The sequence below is a fragment of the Cuculus canorus genome, chromosome 16 (genome assembly GCF_017976375.1).
Source record: "Cuculus canorus isolate bCucCan1 chromosome 16, bCucCan1.pri, whole genome shotgun sequence".
NCBI classification, from domain to species: domain Eukaryota; kingdom Metazoa; phylum Chordata; class Aves; order Cuculiformes; family Cuculidae; genus Cuculus; species Cuculus canorus.
This window is the reverse complement of record NC_071416.1, coordinates 1,150,179-1,175,602: the sequence shown is the minus strand read 5'-3', so window position 1 is coordinate 1,175,602 and position 25,424 is coordinate 1,150,179. Positions and strand designations below refer to the sequence as shown.

The 25,424-nt window shown below is 57.1% G+C and overlaps 1 protein-coding gene across 3 annotated transcripts in view; it reads left to right on the top strand.

Annotated features, from left to right (window-relative positions):
* The window catches only part of CHD6 (chromodomain helicase DNA binding protein 6), a 90,867-nt gene that overhangs the window by 34,182 nt on the left and 31,261 nt on the right, over nt 1-25,424 (top strand). For 2 of the 3 annotated variants that reach the window (XM_054081212.1, XM_054081213.1), the window contains exons 3-15: nt 9,448-9,935; nt 14,209-14,347; nt 14,797-14,946; nt 17,886-17,951; nt 18,413-18,471; nt 18,814-18,931; nt 20,308-20,394; nt 20,719-20,853; nt 21,174-21,295; nt 21,886-22,129; nt 22,557-22,733; nt 23,918-24,061; nt 24,775-25,030. In XM_054081212.1, coding sequence (XP_053937187.1) covers nt 9,448-9,935; nt 14,209-14,347; nt 14,797-14,946; nt 17,886-17,951; nt 18,413-18,471; nt 18,814-18,931; nt 20,308-20,394; nt 20,719-20,853; nt 21,174-21,295; nt 21,886-22,129; nt 22,557-22,733; nt 23,918-24,061; nt 24,775-25,030 — 2,185 coding nt within the window. Of the gene's footprint in view, nt 1-9,447; nt 9,936-14,208; nt 14,348-14,796; nt 14,947-17,885; nt 17,952-18,412; nt 18,472-18,813; nt 18,932-20,307; nt 20,395-20,718; nt 20,869-21,173; nt 21,296-21,885; nt 22,130-22,556; nt 22,734-23,917; nt 24,062-24,774; nt 25,031-25,424 lie in introns of all 3 variants that reach the window. The other variant, XM_054081211.1, reaches the window with a different exon arrangement.

Genomic DNA, 25,424 nt, shown 5'->3' with positions numbered 1-25,424 from the left:
TTGGTTGTCGTGTAGTTGTAGGTTCAGACCCATGGGTAAAAAGACTGGCAAAGTGCTGGTGTCCTTCACTTTGGCAGGAGAGCTGTCAGCTTTCTTCAGGAACGGGCTATGGATGTACTTTCCCAAGTCCATGACTGCCCTGAACAAATGCCTTGTCCTGCCCATGGCCACCACCAGAGCCTCTCCAGCCTGTATCCAACTTCTCCCTGGGAACTGAAGAGTCTTCTGCTCTTGCTTATTTGTGCCAAGCTCTGACTTGGTGAATAACCTGAGAAATAGTGAACTAAAATCTGTGCAATTGTCCCACAGCGCCTGGAAATCTCCTTATGGAGCCATGGAAATGCTTTTATCCCACAGGCTGTAAGAGGAAAGCAGCATTGCTCGCCTCTGGGAGAGGTGGAGGGGATGGGAAGCCTGTGGACCCCTTAGCTCCTGCCTTCTCCTGGGAGGCTCTGCTGACATTTCACCCTGGGTTTAGAGGCGATGGGAGTGTCCCAGTCCCAGCGGTGTGCAGCCAGTGGCATGGGGAGGCTCGGGGAACACGCAGGGCTGTGGGCACCACGTGGCTGCTGTGCAGCCCTGGCAGCAGGGACGCGTCAGCACATGCAGGCTCTGGGAGTATCTCTGGGAGCTCCGATTGCCTTCTCTTCAAGCACTCACTGTTTAAAACGAAGGGTTTTCCTGAATTTCGCGTGTCTGTTTTAAGTGAAACATGAGCTTTAATTTGTTGCCTGCTGCAAACACTACCGAGGTCTGTTCCAAAGCTCCCTGGGCCAGAGCAGAGCCCTGGCAGTGGTGGGAGCAGATGTCCCAGGCTGTGTCTGTGGATTCCTGGCCCATCTTGGGCTTTTCTTGTCATGTTGGGACTCTTGAGATGCACTGTTAGCGCTGGGGGCATGGAGGAGTTTTCCTCTGCTGAGCAGCGTGTGGGCTCCTGCTCTGAAAGGATGGAGGGCAGGGCAAGCAGTGAGCTGCCAGAGTGCCCTGCTTCTCCATCCACAGCCAGGAGTGCTCATCCTGGTCCTTCCCACGGTCCTAAGGGCTTCATGCCCTGCTGCCACTCATGCTAGCGTACTGCTGCACAGACCCTCTTCTTCCATGATCTTTCCCTGCATTCCTTCCTGCCCTGCAAGAGAGTATTGAGTGGAGAGGACAGCCTGGTCAGCCCAGAGCAGCAGCATTGCCCTCTGCCCCACCGTGCCCACGGCTGGGGCTGGATCAGTCACAGGACGGAGCTTCCCGGCTGTTGTTTTTAAAGGCTGTGTCTTGGTGGACTGTCTCGGGAATGGAGCCAGGCCCCACCTCCGTCACGCACATCCCGTGGTGACTGCAGAGCCTGCTCGGAGACATGACGGAAGGTGGCACTGGGGTATTTTTAGCTTCTGCTGCATTGCATGAAGAGCTGGAAACAAGGGATGTGGACACCCAGTGACTGGAATACAACAGCCGGGACTGTGCACGCCACTGCTGGGGCTGCAGATGCTGGAGAGGGCAGCTCAGCAGCCTGTGGAAATGCTGTGGTTGGGAGAAGGTGCCTTTTCCGCTCCCACTGCGGGGCTCTGCAGCCACCTGTGTGGATGGAGTGGGCCAGCAGCTGCCAGCGTGGCCATCAGGGAGGCAGGACTGTGTGATGGTGGTGCCCAGCTGGGGCTGCTGGTGGGGCAACAGCCTGGCCAGTGGCTTTGGTTGGAGCCACAGGGGATTGCCGAGCAGTGGGGTGCCAGGCAGCCTGCAGGCATTGGCCCCCGTCTGCAGAGCAGAACACTTTGGAGAGCCCTGTGGTCAGGGTCCCCCTAGACACTCCATGTACAGGACAGGTCCCTGCTGGCTTTGGGCGGTGCCTTGGACCTGAAGGCAAGGCTCCTGCAGAGGCATCCTGCTTCTCCTGGGGCTGCAGGGAGGCCTGGCCTGGCCTGAGTGGTACTGGCACTTGGTGCAAGGTGGCTCATGGTGTGGGCCACTGCTGCTGGCTCTGGTCACGCTGCCCGGCAGGAGGTGTTGTGTGGATGTTGTCTGAGCCTGGCAGCCAGGGAGCTGGCTTTGCTCTTGGCCATGAGCTTGGGACGGGCTCAAGCTGTGGCCTTGCAGGACAGAGCTGCCATTCAGGCCCTGATGCTGCAGCAGAGCTTTGTGTGCTGGAAACGCTGTGCTCCTGGAGGGGAAAGCCTGCAGGGCTCAGGGCAGGGTGGGCAGTAGGGTGGACATCAGACTGTAACTCCTTTCCCCTTCCCACTCCCAGTGTCATGTGATGCTGTGGGGCTTGGGGATGGATTTGGAGCGATGCTGGCTGGTGAGGAGGCTCTGACACCCAGCAGTGCTGGTGCGATGTCTGCTTCATCCCCACTGTGTCTCCCGGCAGTGCTGGCCTCTGACTTCTGCCTTTCAAGTCCCTGGGAGCTGCTCTCTGCTTCCGCCTTTCCAGGGATCCCTGGAAGGATGGAAGGAAGGAGCATCAGCTGAATAATAGGTTCCACCTTTACAGGGCAGAAGATGGTGCTGGGCTGCCCAGTAGGAGCACTGGGGGCAGAGATGGTGATGTGGTCTCACAGGCTGTGGAGGGAACGGGGCTCCAGGTGTGTGATGGTTCCCTTCTGGCTGGGCATAAGGTGCAGGATCCTCTGCCCCGGCCAGCCAGGCCTGACCCTTTCTACTGAACATCTTCCATGTGCTTAGGCCTCATTTTCTCTTGTCCTCACCGAAAGCTGCCAGCCGTTCTCCATTCTCCCTTGCTCCTTGGGACTCTCATTCTGCAACTTCCTAGGATCTTTCTGGCCTCCTGGCCCAGCTGCCCTTTCCCTGCTCGCAGTTCCCTCCCCACCGTCTCTTTGTCATTGCTTTCCTGCCTTGTTCCACTCCTCCATTCCCTTTGCAGCACTTGGTGCAGGTGAGGGTCCAGACCTGGCTCAGCCGCAGGCAGTCCTGCTGTCCCTGGGCTGGTGCACGTCCTGGACAAGCGTGGGGAAAATGCTGCTGAGCTCCTGTGCTCCTGAATTCCCTGCATTTGTGCCAGGGGGAGTTTTTATATTGATCATTCATGTACCTGTGGACTCAGCTCTGTTTGGAGGGGGTCCAGGTCCTGTGTACTCTCCTGGGCCAAAGCGACTGGTGCATCTCGCGGGCTTAGTTTGGGAGAAGGGTGGGGGTCCTTGGAGGAGCAGGAGTCTCTTTGCCTCCCATCTCCGGGTGCTCTTTTCCCCTAAGTGCTGAATTAAAACTGGAAAGTCGAGTCCAATTTGGACTATAAATGAAATGAAACAATTAAGTGAAGGAAACACAGCATTAAGGCCCGTCCTATCCTTGGCTTCGCCCTCTTATGGGGTCAGGCAATTATCGATGCTCTCCGTTAGCCTTTGCAGCTCCCTGGGGAGATTTCAAACGTTTTTCTTCCTCTGACCTTCTCTCTGACAGCAGTTGGACACATGGGACAGGGCTTTGTGCTCCAGCTGCTGCTGAGGGACTTGCTTTACTGTATGAAATGTAATTGATAGAGGATTCCCCTGGGAATAAAAAAATGTACAAACATTACATAAAAGTATATGCCGAAAATGTAAAATTGTTACAATCATCACCAAAAAAATGCCAGTTGAGAGGCAGTGCTGAGACACAGCACTAAGGATAAAAGTGTACCAGGCATAGGGAGGCTGCTCAGGCCCAGTGCCGGAGGTTCTGAGGTGGACATTGCCTGCCAGAACCTGGAAGAGGTGTTTACTTCTTCCCCTTTCCAAAACTACTCCAAACCAGCAATCCTATGTGTTGGACAGGCAGGCAAGGCAACACACATCATAGAATGGTTTGTTTTAGAAGGGACTTTAAAACCCATCCAGTCCCACCCCTCTGCCATGGGCAGGGACACCTCCCACTAGATCTGGTCGCTCCAAACCCCATCCAGCCTGGCCCGGAACACCTCCAGGGATGGGGCAGCCCCCACTGCTCTGGGCAGCCTGGGCCGGGGCCTCCCCGCCCTCACTGCAAAACATTTCTTCCTGAAATCTATGAAGATGCTACACTGGTGAATAGTCAGTGTGACCTTTGTAAAGCAAAGTTAGTCCACACAATCCACCGGGGATTTTAAGAATAGCTGCAGTGTGCCCACGTGGCCAAGAAGGCCAACAGCCTCCTGGCTTGGATCAGCCATGGGGTGGGCAGCAGGAGCAGGGAGGAGATTGTCCCCCTGTGCTCGGTGCTGATGAGAGCAAACCTTGAATCCTGGGTTCAGTTTTGGGCCCCTCACTCCAGGAAAGACATTGAGGGGCTGAAGCACGTCCAAAGAAGGGAATGGAGCTGGAGAAGGGTCTGGAGAACAGGGGTTGTGGGAGCGGCTGAGAGCCCTGGGGCCGTTTAGCCTGGGGAAGAGGAGGCTGAGGGGAGACCTCATCGCTCTCTGCAGCTCCTGGAAAGGGGGTTGTGGTGAGGTGGGTGCTGGGCTCTGCTCCCAAGGGACAGGTGATAGGATGAGACGAAATGGCCTCAAGTTGTGCCAGGGGAGGATTGGATTGGATATTGGGAAAAATGTCTTTCCTGACAGTGGGAAGCCCTGGCAGAGGCAGCTGGGGGCAGTGGTGGAGTCTCCATCCCTGGAGGAGTTCAAAAATCACGTGGCTGTGACATGTGGGAAGATGGTTCAGCAGGCGTGGTGGAGTTGGGCTGGGTGAGCCTAGGGGTCTTTTCTAATCTTAATGATTCTGTGATTGTGGGCATGAGATTGGTCTGGCTGGTGCAGTGCTCATGGAGTCCCGAACAACTGCTGGGAACATTTCTCACTGGGTGCTGTTAAAGCATTTGAGCATCGTCCTCGTAAAAGGTCTTTATGAGAAGTCATGACTGTTTAAAGAGCAGGAAGCAAAGCACAGGAAAAAGTCCTCTGCTTTCACGGCGTGTAGCAGGGAGAAGGCACTGACTGGTGTCTGCAGGCATCTGAGATGCCAAAATGGAAATGGAGTCTGAAGAGTTGAAAAGTCTTCAGATGTGCCAAGGAACTGGCCCTGTGTGTTTCTTCACTCAGGGCTCCGTGCTTCTGGAGGAGACTGTGAACTGCTGGCAGAGAGTTTGGCACCCGCCTGCCAGTTGTCCCAGCGGTTTGGAAAGTGAAAAGGAACAGAGCAGAAGCCCTCCTGGTGCTGTGTGGTTCCTCTCTGGCAGTGTGCTTTCCTCCTGATGGGGCAGAGGGGTAGAGGAGGAGCAGGCGGATGGTCTGCAAGCAGACAGTGAACTTTACCCCTACCTTAGCTGGGCCAGGAGAGCTCAGTAGGGAAAGGGGGTGATGGAGAATGACAGAACAGGGAATGGGATGGAGTGGGTGGCAAGGAAGTCCTTCTTCGTACCCTCACACCATGAGAACTAGGAGCCATTTAGCAGGGCACCACAATTTAAACAAGACTATTGGATTTTTCCCATACCTTACCAGTTTGTGGTACCCAACGTCACCACTAGCTTTGGAACCCATGCTTCCAGCTGGGTCCGCATGTTGTGAGGTGCCATGGTCTGGATGCAGTCCTGCCATGGAGTTCCCAGGCAGATGCGGGGGGCTGAGTGTGCTGCCTGCCCCACCCTGCTCTGGGGTCAGAGCACTGGCCTGGAGTGGCTCTTGGCTGCTGCAGCAAGTGGACAGGTCTACCATTTGCCAGGTTTAGGCTCCCAGAGCTGAGTGAGTTTCCTCTCTGTGAAGGGAGTCTGAACACAGTAACATGTCGCTGCTGGCTGTGGCTGCAGACCATGGTGGCCAAGCCTGTGGGGACTCATAGAATCATTAAGGTTGGAAAAGACTTCTAAGATCATCCAGTCCGACCATCAACACACCACCACCTGGCCTACTAAACCATGTTCTGAAAGTCCACATCTATACGTTTTTTGAACCCCTCCAGGGGTGGAGACTCCACCACTGCCCTAGGCAGCCAGTTCCAATGCTTCACCACTCATTTGGTAAAGAAATTTTTCCTAATATCCAGTACTCACTCAACTCTGCTCCACCATGGTAAGGGCAGACAGCAACCGTGCAGAGGCACCCCTGAGGAAGGAAAAAAACATGGTAAAGCATGGCTGCCAGGCCCGGATGCCCCTCCGCAGTGGCCTCTTGCCCACCTCCCTTCAGCATCATCCCACATCCTAGACCACTCAGCTGCTGCAGCAGTGTCGTGTCCCCATCGCTGTGACACGGGCCCTTCAGCACCTCACTGTCTGTGGCATCGGGGCAGCAGCTGATGCTCCGGCATTGCTGCGTGTGGACAGTGTGCTCCTCCTGCCGCAAAGGACTGGCCGGGCTGCTGCAGGCAAGCTGCGATATGCTTTGAAGCCACGCAGGAGCGTGGAGAATGCTGGCACTGCTTTCTCAGGCTTTTCCTGTTGTCAAGAAGCCAGGATAAACTGAGCCTTATCAAGGGGAAGTAGGAAAAGCCCATTCCCTGCCTCACAGCAGTTCACCGAGCTCTGACTGAAGCCTCATGCTCACAGAGCAGTCCTGTGTGGATGGCAGGAGCTCATAGGAGCATGGTGTAGAGCCTTTTCCCCTTGAGACGAACCCAGCAGCCTTGGGTGCAGGAGGGTTTCTGGGATGGCAGCACCTTGCCCGCAGTCAGTGTGGAGGAGCCTGCTCTCCTGCCCCTCCGTTGCACTGGCTGTGCAAGCCCTGGCCACGAACTGCTGGGGCCCACAGGCTGGTGTTCCATGGCCCTTCCATGGCAGGGCCTGCACCAGGAGCTTCTGCCACTCCAGCTGGAGACAAGTGCTGCTGACTGGTACCAGCACTGCTCCCCACACACATCAGGCTGTGATCTCTGATGCCCTCAGGGCATCCTGTGACAAAGTGCTGGCACTGCTGGATCTGGGGGCCTGGGAGGTGTGCTGGGCTGGACATATGTGTATTCCCACTGCGATGGGTTGGACACGTCTGTATTCCCACTCTGATGGGGTGGACATTGCTGTATTCCCACTGTGATGGGCTTGCCTGGAGGCTGGAGGGGCTGCTGGCAGCCAAGAGGTGATGCAGGAGAAGCAGGAGGCTTGCTTGCATTTTCACAAGCATTCTGATAGCTTGTGGTTGTTTCTATAAAGCATTCAGCCTCTGTGGCAGCAGGGCATGTGCAGGCAGCGATGTCATCTCCAAAATGCCCTTCCCAGTTTGCCTAAGTGCCACACCACCAGCCCGAGGCAGAGTCCACAGCAGGTCATGTCATGAGCCCTGCTCTCCTGCAACTCCATCAGCCCACCCCGTGCACTGGTGCCTAAGGCTCCTGCCTGGCAGGGGATGTGCCAGTGCCGAGCAGGACCTGTCTGGGCTCTGTAGCCGGGTTGGAGCTGGAGGTGCAGGCAGCAGATGGGGTGGGGGAGAGCTTTGGGCCACTTGGCTGGTGTGGGGGGATGGAAATCATAAGCCAGTTTTGACACTCCTGCTCCACGCTGGTTTGTTGGGAATTGCTGATGCACACAGTGAGAGGGACCCACGTCCCCATGCCCAGCCATCCTGGCTCAGCTCCCGCAGGCACAGCCTGTGGGGACAGAGCTGCTCCAGCATCACTCCCAGCCCAGTGCCGGTCTTGTTCTTTGGGTGAGCTGGGGAACCCCTCTCCGTCAGGACAGGTGACAGCCCCTACTCTTGGACGGCACCAGAATTGCGGTGTCCAGGCCTGTTTCTCATTGTATTATCCACCTGGAAGTGTGCAGTCCCTTGGAGACTCAGGGCTCTAAGCTGTGCCTGGGAAGGAGGAGTTCACCCTTCTACTGCACAAGGATGCTAAAGATTTGCTTTCTGTCGGATATCTGTGCTTGACTGCGCTCAGGACAGAAGCAAATGGAGATCCAGGCTCTTGGGGCTCTGTGAGCTTTGTAGTTAATCCAGTAAATTGTTCCAGCTGATCCCTGTCTTGTGAGATCTGAGGAACGTGGAGGTGGGACTGATCCTGTTGATTAGCCTCTGGTCTCAGTGGCAACATCTCTAGTGTTGATTTTCTCCCGTCCCAGAGTAGGTTCCCCCTCATTGCTTGCATGTGCTTTGGTGGCTCGTCCGTGTGATGGGACAGCTGCTTGTCCCAACCTGGATTGCTGGAGCAGGCGGGCGGGGGGGCCAGGGCAGGGCGCTGGAGATGGCCACGTGTGGGCGGTGGGGGTGATACCAGCTGTGCCGGCACCTGACTCGCAGGTGACCACAGGGGCATCTGGACTCTTTCCTCTTTGCAGCCAGTTTTTACTGCTTTCCAATCAGAAATCCAAGTGTCCTGGCCTAAACCACCCGAGTGAGCTCCGCCTGTGGGATGTAGCCGTTTCCATTCCCTGCCGCAGCTCGGGGGTGGCTGAAGAGCCAGATGATGCTGGGATCTGCAGGGCTGGGGCACTGCTGCTGGTGGAACTGGCACCTCAGCACCAGCAAAGTGGGTTGTGAAGAAACCATCACCCCTGGCCTGGAGTGAGCACTGCCCGGGTCTCCTGGGCCGCTCACCTTCCCTGGAGCTGGGGCCACCTCCAGGCTTCAGGAAAAGCTGTGTCCCACGGGCCATCAACAAACACCCATCAGCAGGAGCAGCTTCCCAACCCCAGCCACGCTGCTGGACTCGGGCTAGTGCTGCTCTGCCAGCCTGGCTGGGGAGAGCCCTGCAGCTTTGTCTGGTCATGACTGAGCGATGCCTTAAAAGGAGGAGTTGATCATCTGGTTGTGGGTGAAAAGTTTGGCATCTGCTACGAAGAGTGGGGGGGGTTTGCTTTCCTGCTGTCCCCTGACATCCTCACTGGCCTGAGATGCTCTCAGAGCTGGAGTTGTTGCTCCAGATTCTATGTCGGGCATTCCTGCAGCTGCTCCAGCAGCACTAGCCCTTTCCACACTGGTTTCTGGCTGGGCCTGCTGCAGTGGCAGCTGGGTTCGGTTCAGTGGTCAGTGCTGGGAAGTTTACAGGACGTGAAGGGAACGGCAGAGCAAGAAAAGCAGCCAGAGCAGGAAAAGCAGCTCCGCTCTCCTGGGCTGGAGGGAGTCTTGGTGCCTGGCAGCTCCTGGGAAAGATACCAGTCTAACACCCCTCTTCTGCCCCAAACAAACCTAGGGGCCTGCTTTTTGCTGCCAGACACTGCAAGGCATCCTTAATTCCCTCTTATTGCCCTGCTGGGACAATCCTTGGCTCTGGGCAGCAGGCAGGAGGAGGCCTGGGTGCATGGGTCATGCTGAGTCTCAGCAGGGTGGGGTGTGGAGGGTGGGATCAGGGCTGTGCTGGCCCGGCCGCTTTGATCGGGGTCTGCATGGGCTGATGGGAACTGAAAAGACTCCAGCTGGGCAGGGAAGAGGGTCCTCCCCTTGGAGATGCTTCGCCATGTGGTGGCCCTTGGCTGTAGTCCCTCATATGTTGAGGATGGCTGCTTGCACTGCAGCCGGGTGATGAGAGCCTGGCTGGGTCTGTGGTTCGCCCAGAGCGCCCGCTCCTTCTGCGTGTGGCATTTCCTTCACCCGCCGACTCTCTGTTCTCTCCGCAGCCGCCAAGCTTCGCAGCGCTGAGCCGCTCCCCAATGTCGGATGCCTGGGAGTGCAAGGTGCAGGACCCCTTTGGCAGCGGTGAGGAGCAGGAGGAGGTGCCTCACCAGGCGACAGCCACGGGCGGGCAGTGCCAGTGCCCCGAGCAGGAGCCGAATGCAGCTCCCCCCAAGCGGACAAGCTCCCAGAACGGGATGCAGGACAGCGGGGGTGGGGGCACGGGTGTGAAGAAGAAACGGAAGAAAAAGGATCTGGGAGAGCAGGAAGGGGGAGAAAAAGCAGCAGTGGAGGTGAAACCAAAGAGGAGGAGAGAACCTAAAGAACCAAAAGAGCCTAAAAAGGCTAAAGAGCCCAAGAAGCCGAAGGAGCCCAAGCAGAGGGAGGGGACCAAGAAGCCCCGAAAACCTCGGGAACCCAAAACCCCCAAGGAGCCTAAAGACAAGAAGAACGGCTCTGAGTCTGCACCCAGAGCGAGGTCCAGGAAGAGCAGGTGGGTGGTGGTGTGACCTTGTCGCGGCACCTGGTGTGGATGGAGCTGTGGGCTTGCAGCAGCTTTGGCCAGGAGAGCTGCGCTGGGGCACCGCACTGCGTGGGCTCCTTGTGCCGAAGGCTGGTATGCTGGTTGGGAGGCCAGGATGAGCTGTCTGGCCATGCACTGACAGGAGAGGTGGGTGCACTTTGGGAATGAAGCCCTGTGAGACCCCCAGATCTAGAAAAGGACCAGAGTCTGGACCTTGCCTTGGTCTGGTGTTTGTGCTGAGGGACCCTGGAAGGTGTCTTAGCAGGACAGCGAGGAGCTGTGTGGCAGAGGGCCTGTCATGCCTGTCTTGGGGCCTGGGCAGAGGCTATGAGATTGAGAAGAACCTGACCCCAGGCTGTCTGTGGAAGTGAAGGTCCTCACACACTGGGGGGCTGTCAGCCCGCCCTCCCTGGGCTCAGGTTTGCGAGGGTTGCAGCTGCGGAGCTGTGCTGGCCGCCTAGGCCGGCAGAGAGGGAGGCCTGGGGATCCCTTGTACAGCACAGCCCCACACCACTGCTCTGGTAATTCCTCAGCCTTTTAATTAACAGCGTGATTGGCCAGAACCTCTGGTTTCTTAGCTCTGATTTGTCGTTAAATGGGAATGGGGGCAGAGCAGTTCTGAGCAGTACCAGCATTGAGTTTGCTGTTGTAGACTGGCAAGAACAAGTGTTTTTGGAGAGTCCTGTACAGCAGGGCTGTCAAATTTGAGCTGGGCCCACTTCAGGAGCTGTAAATAACCCATAAAGTGAACATATTTCTGCTGTAAAAAGAGCCAGCTGGGAATTTTTGAGCAAAGCCCTATTTTATTAGGCAGCACCAGCTTGGTGGAGCTTCTCAAGGGCACTGTCCTGGGAATGGTGACCAGGATGGACATCCCAGGGTCTATGGGGTCTCCTTATCACCATGGCTGCCTGTAGGGCACATGTGACTGAGCCCTGGCTTTTCCACAGCTCTGCTCCTTTGGAGCTTGCTGGCAGCCGGATCCACAAGAGGCCAGGGCTGTGGAGCCAGTGCCAGGCTGGCAATTGGTACCATCAGCACGGGCTGGTGGTGAACAGAAGGAGATGTGTAGGGCAGCAAAGCTTCAGTGTCAGGCCAGCGGGGAGCTCAGCAGGGTAGGAGCTGGGCGCTGTGCCCCCGCTGGGTCCCTGAGATGCGCAGCGCTGTCAGTTCTGGTCCTCTTGGAGCCTGGGGCTGTGCACTTGAGAAAGCCAAGCTCCCAACTCATTGTGGGCTGGTGAGCCAGAGCAGATAAGGATAGATGGATTGAGCACAGAGAGAGCTGGGAGAGTGAGGGAAGGGCTCCGCAAGGCCTCGAGGAGGGCTGCAGTGGAGGAGTGGATTTGGGGAGGGAAGAAGAGGGGCTGGAGGCAAGGAAGGGAAGGATGGAGCCCATGTAAATGCAGCATTGTGCACTTAAGAGAATCCTAGGATGAGGGATGCAGCTAGCAGCTTTTCCTAATGAGACCTCTGCTGTATGGGCAGCTCAGAGGGGTAGTCCCTGCGGTGAGACTCTTAAGACCAGACCGAAGCAGGGGAAACCTGGGGAAGAGCAGACTGTGGAGACTTCAGCTCCTGGAGGCGCTTATGGCTCTTGTCCAGGAGTTTCTTGCCACCGTGGCAGGTCTTTGGCTGCCAACAGCGCCTTCCCAGGGCACTAAATGCAACCTGTGACAGTGCGACTGTCATGGGAACTGGTGGGAGGTCACTGCCCTGGACGGGGGTTGTGGTGGGGACACCCAGACCTGGAGACCTGGTCCTTTCTGGGAGGGGGTGGTGGCACCAGGAGAGGGATCCACTCACTATGCCAGAGGCTGGCACATGGAGCCCTGGTGAAGAGTTCACTTCATGCAAAGAAGACCACTTAATATAAGTCTGTACCACATCATCCAGCCAGAAGAAGCCGTGTGTGGGAGTTTGGGAATGCCACAAAGCTCAGTGCCTTCCTGATGCCTTTTCCCACTGTGGCATGAGCTGTGGTGTTTCCTCCTGCTCACCTGCAACTTCCAGGAGCACTTAAGTCCACCCTGGTGCTTGGATAGTGCAGCCTGTGGGTCCTTCTTGCACCTTCCCCCTTTTCTTGGGCTGTCACCTCGGCCTCTGGGACAGCCACTAGCAAGCGCACCAGTGCTAGGAGCAGCTGCTGGGTGTAGGCACCCCTGGGTGACAGGGAAAGCTCCACAGGGACCAGGGCTGCATGTCCCCGTGCCGCTGCCCGGGGCAGGCGCTGGGCGCCCTGGCAGCACCGCAGGGAGAGGCACACGGCAGGTGGGGTGAGCACCACGCAGATTAAATGATTGCTGGGAGCCCTCTAAGTGGCAGATAATGGTGGCATAGTTTCTTCTAAATTATTTCTAATCATAGCCAACTACTGGTTCCTGAATGAAGCCATTGTTAATTGTGACTTACAAATCAATATCTGGGGAGTTCCTGCTCAGGTTGGAGCCGTGCTTGCAGCGCTTTTTCAGTGCCTCTTGCTGAAGCGTGGGTTCATGGCCAGGGTGTTTTTGGCCTGAATAGCAGATTTTTAACTGCTTGGGTTTTGTTGATCCCAGGTGAGCAGTGAATTTTCTCATGAAATAGGAGTAAAACCTAGACGCGGCTTTGAAACTGCGTGTTCCTCTGCCACTGTGCGTGTCTGGGGTGCAGAGGGGGTGAATGTGAGTGAGCATGGGGATGTTGCTCAGCACAGGGACAGGTGCCAGCACTGTGAAAGCTTCCCCTTAAAGGTGTTCCTTCCATAGGGTGAGGGTGAATGAGCCCATCAGGAGCGGTTGTTTCTTACCCTGGTGCTTCCTGTGCACATTCACATGTGCGGGCAGGTTGTGTGGGTGCTGGGTGCCATGGGGGCCAGGTGGCTCTGACGCTCAGAACGTGCCATGGGGTTGTGCTGCATCTCCACGTGTTTTATGATTGCAGGACGGTGCTGGGATTCACTGGGACCAGGGCCTAAATCATCATTGTGAGTTGAGCCTGGAGGACAGTGACCGGGTAGGACACAGCCTCCTTTGGAGGTGTTGGTGACCACTGCGGTGGCCATTGCACTAGTGTGAGCTTGGAGCCTGCATCCTCCCCACATTCGTGCTGCTCATGAGGTTTGACTCCCTTTGGCTGAGGACCCTCGCCAGCATCTGCTCTGCTGCCATCTAAAGAGGGGACTTGGAGAGGCTCAGGGAGGACAATAAGCTCGTGAAATGATAAGTGATAGGTGACAGGACAAGAGGATTGGCCTCAAGTTGTGCCAGGGCAGGTTCAGGTTGGACATCAGGAAAAATTTCTTCATTGAAAGGGTTCTCCGGCACTAGGAGAGGCTGCCCAGGGAAGTGGTGGAGTCCCCATCACTGGAGTGGTTTAGAAGATGGGTAGAGGAGGTACTCAGGAATATGATTTAGTAGTGGACAGGTACAGTGGGCTTCATGATCTCAAAGGTCTTTCCCAACCTAGGGATTCTATGGTTCTAAGACAAACCATGAGCAGCTTCTGCCTCTGCTGGTGTTAGGTTTTACTGGGCTCTGGCCAGGCACTGTGGCCCATGCGAGAGGTGGCCAGCAAGATGGCTGATGATTCTCAGACTGAACTAGAAAGTTTATCTCCAGGCTACCAGGACACAGGCTGCCTCTGGAGCTGCTGAGCCATACTCCTGACTGTCAGCAGAGAACACGTGTGAGTGCTCTGCTTGGAGCGAGGCACCCCGTTGCCCTGCCTGATGGGTCTGGCAGTGGGGACACCCTCCCTGCGCTGGCCATGGGTCACTGTCCTGGTCCCCCAGTTGGGGCAGAGGCTGCTGCCATCTGGGCCAGGACATGCCTTTGCTGTGGAGACTTTGTGGTCTGAGGAGTGGGGCACCAGGCTGGTCTGGTTCCTCCTGGCTCATTGCCATGCCTGGGCTGCTATCCAGAGCGTCCTGACTTCATGCGTCTGGGCTCCCCATGCTGAAGGAGCAGTGAGGGCTGGCCGTGAGCTGAACCCCATCTCCCTAGCCCCCGGGGTGCTTCTCCCCTGGCTGAGGAGAGCCCCTTTCTGCCCCACACCAGGCTGAGGCAGGTGGACTCTTTGGTCTCAGTGTACTCAAATTGGATGGAGAAATAATGGATGGTGATTAATGAGCATCACTAACTGGGGAGGCCCCAGGAGCTTTGAGCTGCCTCTGGGTGCTCCAGAGGAAGCAGAGGCCCGCGGAGGTGCCTGCCGGCTCTGCCAGCGATCCTGAGGACAAGATCTAACTGTCAGTCTGTCTTGGCAGCAAGGACACCCCTGTGGAGAAGAAGAAGAAAGGGAAGAGGAAAAATGAGATACCAGTGGACAGTTTGGATTTGGATCAGGATCTCCTGAGCCCATCCGTACAGAGCCCAGAGGAGTCTGCAGAGTCGGCCGACAGCCAGGTATTTCCAAAGCCCTTGGCTGGCTGCTGGCAGGGAGAATCCTGGCAGCCTCTGAGTGAGGGAAGTCAGATGGTGGCCCTGGGTTGGGTTCATGCTGCAGCCCTGGGCGCTGCACATCCCTCAGCCTCGAGTTTCCCTCTCCTCCATGGCTCCTGGCAGCTCCCCTTTCCCGGCACAGCGCAGGGAGGCAGGCTGGCCCACAGGGCTGAGGGGCTGCGCGTGTCTCAAAGGCTCCCCTGCTTCAGGTCTCCGGGTCTGATGGGGCCATGTGGGTCACACCTTAATGGACACCTCAGTGACCTCCAAGGGCTGCCTGTTCCTCCCTTGAGCTCCGTCCCACTGGGGCAGGGCTGGGCTGGAGATCAGGCAGTGCTAACACTTTCCCCCACTCACACCCAGAGGACATCCCTGGTCTGCTTATCTCCCTGCCTTTTTCATCCCATATGCAGAAACGCCGCTCGGGACGGCAGGTGAAGAGGAGGAAGTACAACGAGGACCTGGATTTCAAGGTGGTGGATGATGATGGCGAGACAATAGCTGTACTGGGAGCTGGGCGAACCTCTGCACTCTCCGCCTCTACTCTGGCGTGGCAGGCAGAGGTAGGACTAGACATGGCACTGGGGTGACAGGGCCTCTCGCAGGGTGTCAGAAGGGTGTCAGTGCTGGGCTTTAAGGAATCAGGGCATGCCAGCACAGGGATGGGGTGTGAGTGTGCCTGTCTGGGAGGGCATAGGCTGGCTTTGCAGGGACTCCGTGAGTGCACGGAGGGGTGGGTAAGAGGCATGCAGCTCCAGCTGTCCCCTTCTGCCTGGAGACAAAGGCTTCTGGGACCTGTCATGCTGTGGGACCTGTCCCCAAGGCATGACCTGCCCACTGCCCATGCCCACTGTTTGCTCCTGCCTCTGGAGTTCTTGGCCATGAAGTTAAGTCTATTGTTTTGGCTCTGCCAGTCAAGGGCTCTATAAGTGTCAGGTCATTGTTTTCTACCCACATTGCTGCTCTCCATCAGTGCTTGGGAGTGTAGAGATGCCCAGCCTGGCAGGGATCGGGGCAGCATGGCAGGGATCAGAGCAGTGTGACAGGGACTGCCCGGTGTCACTGCAGTCCGGGCCTTACTGCCCTGCCTCCTGTGCCCACTGGTTCAGTGCTGGCCCTGGTGGGTGCTGGCAGGCTCCTTCCTGCTGGCCTGTGGGTTGGATCCTGCAGCTCATTCCCTCTCTCCAGTTGCTGTCAAAGCTGTCAGCTATTAATAATGGTCCCTAATTGTTTTCAGAGTGTTCCTATGTCACTCTCTAATCCCCTTTTCACAAGACTTTGGTGTGGGTATTAGTCATGTCTATTGTTAATCCAGTAAATAAGACCTGGCCTGATGCTTGCTGCCTGTCCCAAGCGCTGCTGTTCTCCCCAGTCCCTGCCTGTCCTGAGCACTGCTGCAGACCCTGCTCCCTGCCTGTCCCAAGCGTTGCCACACATCCTCTGGAGGTGCCACCGGTGCTGCTTCTGCTGCTGCCTGAGGCTGTCTCTCAGCTGGGCTCCTGGCAGTGATCACTCCAAGTGAGATTTTCAAAGCAGTAGGTGGGAACAGGTTGCCTTTGGCAAGCGTCCATGCTGCCACCCTGCTCTCCTCTTAGCCCTTGGCTCACACCTCAATTGGTCCTGCTCCGACCGAGTTATTCAGGATGGTGTCTGATGGCAACGAGGCTCTGCTGAGTAGCTGTGCTGGGCTCCTGCCAGCAGGCTTAGCTGGGCTTGGCCGTGGCAGCTCCCGGGCTCCAGACTGACTTGGCAGGGCAACACGGGAGTGCCAGGGCCTCAGAGCTGCTCTCTCCAGGCTGGACTTGCAGCTTTCTCTCCTGGATGCTGGCCATGTTCTGCTATCTGGAGTGGTGCAGGGCTCCTCCAGCAGCCTGCAGGCTGCCAGTGTTGAGCCATGGCCCTGTGTGAACCAGCTGGTCAGCGTGGGAGCTCCCAGCCCCAGGGCGATGGAGGTGGCTCTGATGGCAGCAGCAAGGCCCTACCTGTGCTCACGCAAACCCTTTGTGGCCAGGGACACACTGGAGCCCAGCAGCACTGGAGTAGATGCGCAGGTGTGGGGAAGCAGGCACCGCACAGCAGCTGCAGCAGGAGCATCTCCACGTGCTCCCCTTGGCCACGTCACCCTGGTGTGGGCCAGAGCTCCCCAAAGAGGGCACCGTTGCTCTGGGCCACAGGACTGCCTCTGAGAGGCATGGGCAGAGCTGCTGTTACCCTGCTCGCTGTGTTGTGGTTCTGCGTCCAGTGTCCTGCCCCGCTCTGCAGCCAAGGGTGCCGAAGCAGGAGAGTGGCTGAGGGCTGGGGCACAGGGATTGCTGCAGCCCTGGGTACCATGTTGGCTCTCCCAGAGGCTTTTGGGTGAGCAGCGTGAGATGCCCTGGATGTCAGGCCCTGCCCAGCCTGCGCCGTACCTTCCACTGCAAAGGGACATCTTGGGGCTGCTTTGCCTTGGACCAGACTCTGCCTCCATCTGAAGGAGATGAACAGAGCCCTCCTCCTTTCTTCTCTGCACTTAGCTCTTCTTCCTGCTGCTGTACCATCTCCCAGCCAGAGCAGAAATGATATTTCTAATGCTCAAGCAAGCTCCACATTTTTGCAGTCTGTCCTCTCCCCTTTCTCTTTCTGTGCCTCTCCTGCTACAGCACAGCCAGGCTCAAGCCCGGCTCTCTCACCCTTGGCATTTGGTGGGGCTCGTCCTGCCACAACACGCAGCCAGGAGGACCTCAACCACTTGCCCTGTGTCTGCGGTTTCAGAGCTGGAAGCAGAATGGTGTTAGGGCCACCTCCAGCAAAGCACGTGTGCTCACCGTGAAGGAGCTGGATGGGAACCTGTGGGGAGGCAACAGGAGGTCTCTGTGGTCTCATGGGGTCATTTCCTCATGACAGAGTTGAAGCCTGCAGAGGAAAGGAGGCTGCACTTTAAGCGTTCAAGGAGGAGCTGCGTGGACAGCGGTGGGGCTGAGGTGCTGCTGCCCGTGTGCTGTGGCCATGGGCAGACAGAGCAACGAGGATGCCTGTGGCAAAGTCCGACACCCTTGCTTCCTGCTCTGCTGAGGCCCTTGGGCCATCCTGCACTGTAGAGTTGTGTAAATGCCAAGGCAAGTCAGAGATCTGGCATGGAGAGTGGCTGGGAGCAGGAGATGGGCATGTTTTGGCCTATACCTTCCTTGAGACTCGAGGCAGAAGTGCCCAAGCTCCCTCGTCTTTTCTGGGACGGTTGCCACCCTCGTTGGCTGCCCTGGTCCAGCTGGAAGAACCTGCACGGCTAAACACAACAGTGCTGTGGCCTTGCTGGCCTGCAGAGCACAGGAAGGGGGTGAGTGTAACTGGGCTGGCAGCACCTGCATCCTCACACCCAGCAAGGATTCCCCATCACAGCTCGCCCAGCTCCCACAGTGCTGGCTCTTCTTTACCTGGGAGAGGAGCAGCAGCCGTTCTGTGCCAGGAGGGTGCCAAGGGCCACGCAATAAGCTGGGAAAACAGCACTCTTCTTTCCTGTCCCCAGGAACCTCCTGAGGATGATGCCAACATCATTGAGAAGATCCTGGCCTCCAGGATGGTTCAGAAGGAGGTGAGTAGCAAAGATATCAGTAGGGCTGGAGGTCCCTGGTCGGAGGAGGGATGGGACCTGTCTGCCTTGTGCAGCAAGGACAGCAGACATGGCAGCAGGCAGTGCTGCTGTGCCATTCTCTGTCCCTGTGCGCCGCAGGTGCTGCTGGGGTGTGCCTGGGCTGGTACCTCGCTGGGGTGTGGATCAGTGTGGTACCTCTCCTGCCTTGGGTACCAGAGAGCCTCTGGAGAGGAGCCAGGATGGGCTGATGCCCAGGAGTTTTTGACTCCCTCGTGCTCAAGGTTGTTCTCACAACGTGTTCCCCAGGGCCACCGGGCCTGCGGGGCAGGCAGCCCACTGGAGTTCTCACTGTCGTGGGCCTCAGCCTGCCCGGAGCCTGTGGCTGCACAGGGGTTGCCTGGCTGCACCCCAGGTCCCGCCTGGGCTCTGAATGGCACTAACTCTCCTTCCCTTGGTTTCAGACTCATCCCGGAGGCCTGGCGTTTGAGATGGAGGAGTTTTACGTCAAGTACAGGAACTTGTACGTGCAATGTTTTGTGCCTCTGTTCTCTGAATGTGGGCCCTGTGTCTGCAGGAGCGAGGGCTGTGCCCTCCCACCTCCCTCCATCCCCATAGCAGCCCCCACACGCCTGTCCCACTGTCCTCCTGGGCCCGCCCCGGCTGTAAGAGCAGGAAAGCCGCATCAGGGCTCAGCCTTGGCCAGGACCTGGGCTGTGGCCTCCTTCAGTCCAGGATTGTGCATGGCCAGGTGTAGGCTGGGTGTTCTCTGGGTCGCTGGGAGATCCCTTGAGTCTGCATTGTGGGTAGGATCTGACCCAAAGCCTCTTTGGTCACGTTTTGTTGGTTATTTTTAACTCTGCAGCTCCTACCTCCACTGTAAGTGGGCAACCCTTGAGGAGCTGGAGAAGGACCCCAGGATCTCCCAGAAGATAAAGCGCTTCCGCAACAAGCAGGCTCAGATGAAGCACATCTTCACAGAGGTGAGAGCTGAGCACAGCTGTGCCTGACCCCTGCCTGCCTGGGGCAGGAGCTGGCGCTGCCTCTGGCACCTCCCTGCCCAGGTGAGAGCAGCGCCAAGGCCAGACTTCAGGGCTGGCAGTGGGCAGACAGCTCTGCCATAGCTCAGCCATCCCTGATGCTGCCCAGAGCCCTGCCTGTGCACCCTCACTGGCACCGTGGCAAAGCCCAGGCAGCAGCGTGGTTCCAGGCTGGTGTGAACAGTGCAAGAGAGGGATCAGGCAGGGAAACTGGAGACGAGGGGCCCTGACAGTGCCCTGAGCCCCCGCAGTGTTGCTGGCAGAGATACGGGCAGGGTAACAAATGTCACTTGCCAGGCAGTGCCAGCCCCGGAAACGTTGCTCAGTGGGAGGGAGGGCAGCGTGCAGTGCTGCGGGTGCTTTCATGGTGGAGCAGAGATGCTGTGGGAGAGAGGGAGCTATAAATACTTGGGCTTAGGGCAGCTCCTGCCTGCTCTGCTATATAAGCAGATTAATCTTGTTTAATATGAAAGGTGTTCTGTAATTTATCTTGCTGCTCTGGAGACAGTTGTTGGATCTCCTCAAATGGCCCCTTACAGGTGTAAATCAGGCCAGTTGGCTACAAAGATCTCCATGGGTGTAGTTGGAAAGCTGGGGTGGGGGCAGGTGTCAAGTTTCTCACTCCCAAGTCTGTTTAGGGTCTTCCTCAGGGTGCAGACAAGAAGTCTGTGTTGGAACACACTGTGCCACTAACAGTTTAGCAAGGAGTGAATGCTCTTTCCTGTCTCTAACTGGGGCTTAGGGAGCTGTGAACAGAGCAGCCTGTTTGTTCTCCTCCCCAAGCCCCGGACATCGTGTCTCTCTGAGGACCACTGCTAGTCTAAAGCTCAGGTGCTCCTGGCAGGAGAAGGAGACCTTCCCTCCTGGGTGGTTGCTGCTGGTAACTGCTGAACTGGAGTTGGGGAGAGAGGGAGGCTGAGACAGAGCACAACGTGTCATTCCAGGTGCATTGGGTGTTCTGTGTGGCTCTGTGCTGTGTCAGCCACAGCTCTGGATGCTGCATGTAGGCTGGAGCATACAGCTCAGGTCTTCCCACCTTGAGGGCCAGGTGGGCTGGAGAGGACGTTCCTGCCTTCCAGCAAGGGCAGCATGGAGCCTGCGGCTGCGCTAAAGCAAGAGCTTTGCCTTCTGCAGGGCTCCTGCGTCCTCCCTGCCCAGAAACAGATGTCACATACCTGTGTCCAGGGCACTTGGTGTGCTGCACACAGCCAGCAGCATCCTGGGGACAGATGTCCCACAGCTGTTTCCTCGTATCTGCCATCTGTTTAACCCTGGAACCACCTTGAACTTACCTCTCTTTTCACTCTTTGCTGTCACAGCCTGATGAGGATTTGTTCAACCCCGACTATGTAGAAGTAGATCGAATTCTGGAGGTGGCTCACACAAAGGACCCTGACACCGGGGAGGTGAGTGGCTGCATCGCTTGTGTGCCCTGTGGAGGGAGGGCAGGAGGCCCAGACCCACACTGTGCTTTGCGTGTCACCTTTGAGCACCCTGACGCCTTCCAAGCCTTGTGTGTCCCGAGTCCTGTCCCTGGGACACCTTGGCATAGGGGTGAATGGAGGGCTGCCCGCTGTCCCTGATGCTCACTCTCAGTCACAGTTTGTGCCCACACATGGGGGGTGAGTGGCTGCGAGCCTGCGCTGTCTCTGAGCCCATCTGTGCCCGCACGCTGGGTCTGAGCGGCTGTGAGCCCACACTGTTGCTGAGCCAGTCTCTCCATGCCACAGGAGGTGACCCACTACCTGGTGAAGTGGTGCTCGCTTCCCTACGAGGAGAGCACCTGGGAGCTGGAGGAGGATGTTGACCCAGGGAAGATTAAAGAGTTTGAAGCCCTCCAGATCCCTCCAGAAATCAAGCACACGGTAACGTACCCAGAGGTAACGTACCTGGCTGGCAGCTCGGTGCCCTGGGCAGGCAGGGGCTGTTTGTGTTTTGATGAGGCCCAGCAGTGCTGTCCCTCTTGTCCCTGCTGCTGCAGTGCAAGCCTCATATCCTCCCCTCTGGATGAGTTAGTTAGCAGGATCCGAGGGTGGGATCCGGAGGCCAGGAACTTGCTGTGAATCCGCTACCAATGACTGTTCTGAAGTGTTGTCCTGATGTGTAGCCCCAGAAGCGGGCTCTGGCCTCACTGAAGGTTAACCTCTTCTTCTCCACGGACCTTCCTCCTGCTCTCTGCTCCTAGGAGCGCCCGGCATCCGAGTCCTGGCAGAAACTGGAGAAGTCCCGGGAGTATAAGAACAGCAACCAGTTGCGGGAGTATCAGCTGGAGGGAATGAACTGGCTGCTCTTTAACTGGTATAACAGGTGAGGAGGGGCTGGAGGAGTCCTCTGGCAGTGGGGCCCTGGTGTGTGCAGCCGTGGGAGCAGCAGAGCCGGGGGAGCAGAGCTGACAGACAGGAGCCTGGCAGAGCAGGCACCAAAACCTTCCAGTGCTGGACACTGCTGGCAGGCAGTTGCCGGAAACACCATCTTTTTTTTAGCTTTGCAACTGAGTCTTTACAAATGTTTCTCCCTGGTAAATGCTGGTGAGTCTTGGAGACAGTAGAGTCCAAGATACACCTGAGTTTTGGTGTTGGCCAGGCTGCTGCTGACTTATTCCTGGAGCAGGAGTGCAGCACTATGCATGTTCTCAGCCGCAGCAGGCCTTCAGGTGCATCTTCCACTGGCTGGTGTGCACGCGAAGAACAGCATCTTCCTCACTAGCCTTGAATCTTGCCAGAAATTGGATGATCTGGCTTACCTAGTCTGGTTTGGGCCACTGTACCAATGTCTCCCCAGCCTCCATGCTGCAGGGTCAGAGGTGTGCGTGGAGGTGGTGTGCCTGACATCCCATCAAGGAGGTATTGGCAGTGCTCCTGAGAGCCACCTTCACCTACCCCTGTCCGTCTCTGCAGGAAGAACTGCATCCTGGCTGATGAGATGGGGCTGGGGAAGACAATCCAGTCAATCACCTTCCTCTCAGAAATATTCCTGATGGGCATCCACGGCCCCTTCCTCATCATCGCACCTCTCTCCACCATCACCAACTGGGAGAGGGAGTTCCGCACTTGGACAGAGATGAATGCCATCGTGTACCACGGCAGCCAGATCAGCCGGCAGATGATCCAGCAGTACGAAATGGTGTACAGGGACGCACAGGTGAATGAGGCACACAACACTCCCAGCATGCATTCCCAGCCCTGCCTTCCTTTACTTGGGAAACTGAGCTGCAGGTGGAGCTTGTGGTTCATCTGGAAAGGGAAAGGTGGTCTTTTAAGGCCCCTGGCATGAGCTCTGGGTCCACTGTGTATGAGTGAAGAACAGGTCCAACTCATGCAGAAAACAGAGCCCGAGCCACAATTCTTGTGCAGGCCTGTTTATTTTCCCTGAAGCAGTGTCTAGTTTGGAGAGACGCAGCCTGTGTCCAGCAAGGAGGCTTGCAGGAACCTGCCCACTGCTGGAGAGACAAATCTGGGGAAATCCCAGCTACGATCCAGATGCTAACACTGATCTGTTGACAGGATGTCTGACAGTGTCCGGCTACCCAGCAGGAGCCAAGTACTGCATATGGTTTATGTCTCTGTAGGGTAACCCTCTCCCTGGGATCTTCAAGTTCCAGGTGGTTATCACCACCTTTGAGATGATTCTTGCTGACTGCCCAGAGCTGAAGAAGATCCAGTGGCGCTGCGTGGTCATTGATGAGGCGCATCGCCTGAAGAACAGGAACTGCAAACTCCTGGAGGGGCTGAAGCTCATGGCCTTGGTGAGTATGTCCTGACTGGGTTCTTGTGAGAGCAGGGTGGGATGGAGATGGCCGTGCCTGGCAGTCAGATGCCACTGCCAGCTGCTCAGACCCGGTGCCAGGGCTGAGAGCTCCCTGTCAGAGCGAAAACCATCCAGGACCCATCAGGTTGCTGAAGTTGCGCCAGTGACAGGGGAGCCCTTCGATGAATGGGGCACCAGTGCCCTGCGGCCCTCACAAACTCTTTTTTGTTGAGGTGCAGTGTTAGCCCACAGCAGCCAGGCTCCTCCATGCCTTCCCAGCTGTGTGCACTGCCTGGCCTGGCTGTGCGGCTTGGGCTGCTGCAGCACATGGAGGCAGTTGTTGTCCAGCTGTACACGGCATCTTCTGGCCGTGGTGTGTTTGTACCTTGGGATGAGCAAGGCTATGATGTTCCAGCTGGTTTGTTACTGCTCTGCAAACACGGGATCAGTCAGGAATGGGGGTGCAGGACTGTGTGTGGTGAAAAAGAGATCAGTGAGCTGCTCTGAGAAACAAATTTGGATGCCCAGCTCCTTTCCAACTCTGGGAAAGACAACATTGCTGTTCGCTGGACCAAAGGCCATCAGGCCTGAGGGGTTGTCTTGACCCCTGTCCCCTTTTATTGTGCATGTTCCTCCATGGTGAATCTCTGATTAAAGCTCCTCCTTGTTCCCCATGCACAGTTGACACAGTCGTACACGCCCCTGCTGATTCTGGAGCTGGCTGTAGCAGCAGGTCCCTGATGCCCCTTGGATTCCTGTGGCTCTGGGCCACGATCCCTCTTGTTCTGATCCCTCTTGTTCTACTCGAGCCCTGGAGAGGGACATCCTGCTCGGAGGCTTGGGCTCTGTCAGCATCCCTGTTCAGTGCCAGCACAGCCCTTCCTGCAGGTCTCATGCAGGGCTGAAGCCTGGGGGCACTGTGGCATTCTTGGTTTTGGCTGTTGCTGCTGCACAGGGCTGGACCAGGACACATCCAGGGCAGCATTCTGGGAGCCACAGTGTTGTGTGGCAGTGGCTGGGTGAGAGTGCTGACACCTTGGCCAGGAGAGCCTTTCAGGGAGCGTGTGTGTCCCCAGCCAATCAGAGTGCTCCAGAGGCTGGAAGACAAGGAGCATTGCGCTGAAACCCCTTATACCTGGCTGGAGGGTGTGAGGCCTCAACCTGTTTTCTGTATGTACCCAGGAGCACAAGGTGCTGCTGACAGGGACTCCCCTGCAGAACTCGGTGGAGGAGCTCTTCAGCCTCCTGAACTTCCTGGAGCCACAGCAGTTCCCCTCAGAGACAGCCTTCCTGGAAGAGTTTGGAGACCTGAAGACAGAGGAGCAGGTACCTGTAAGAGTGGCACTGGTGCCCGTAAGCACAGGCCACTGGGACACATGGTCACCCTGCCAGGCATGCCCACAGGCATGTGCTTCATGGAAGTGTATAGGGCTCTTCATGACAGGAGAAACAAAGCTGTGACAGAGCCCGCAGTGCTGCTGCAGAGAGAGGAGGCCTGAGCTCTGCTGCCTGCGTAGCCCCCTATACCCTGTGTGTGAACAGCACAGCTCACCTGGCATTCCCACTTGCTCTGTCCCTGAGACCGAGTGTAGGAGGAGTGAGATCAGTAAGTCCATTTGCCAGTTGCCCTTGCCAGGTTCCCCTAGAGCTCCAAAGCTCTCCTTGAGTGTGGGTCATGGACAGCAGCTCAGTCCCCTGGGCTGTCACTGCCATTTGAATGTGGCTTAAGTGGCGATTGCACAGAAATCGTCATTCTGTGCATGGGCATGGAGAGCAGCCATCATCTCAGCTGCTGCTGAAGCTCTCAACTCTCCTGCAGCACATTTACCTAGGGCTGCTGGCGGCAGAGGCCTGTGGTGGCCCAGGCTTTGTGGCTCACGTGCCTGCCCCAGGGAAGGCAGACTGTGAAGCTGTCCTGGTTGTCAGCTGAGCCGCAGCTCCATGGTCATGCGTAGGGGCTTTCCAGCCTGGGGAGCCCCTCTGCTGCTGTCGCCACATGCTGTACAGAGGGCAGTGAATCTGTGCGCTTGCTCTGGCAGGTGAAGAAGCTGCAGTCCATCCTAAAGCCCATGATGCTGCGACGGCTGAAGGATGATGTAGAGAAGAATCTGGCACCCAAGCAGGAGACCATCATTGAGGTGGAGCTGACCAATATCCAAAAGAAATACTACCGGGCCATCCTGGAAAAGAACTTCTCTTTCCTCTCCAAGGGTGCCAACCAGCACAATATGCCCAACCTCATCAACACCATGATGGAGCTGCGGAAGTGCTGCAATCACCCGTATCTCATTAATGGTGAGGGCTGTGCACACAGCATGGGGTGGAGATTGAATATCACTGCAACCTTTGCTGGCTGAGCCTGGGCCCAGCACAGACCCTCCTGCCATCTGCTGCTGGTGTGGTTGTGCAGACAGGCCCAGCATAGGATGCAGAGATCTGCCTTCTTGTCCTCGCAGGCAGTCCAGCTCCCCACAGGTGCTGGTGGACACCTCAGGGTCTTGTGAGGCTCACTGTGTTTGGGGGTGTTTTGACATGGGACCCTTTCCAGCACTGCAGCCTGGCTTGTTCTGCCAAGAGCTGGTGTAAGCCCTGAAGAGGTAGAGTCACAGGACTGGAGGAGCTTATGGAGTTCTCTAGACAGCCTCCCTAGATCTGACCGACTGCTTGAATTCTGCTCCTTGTGTGATGG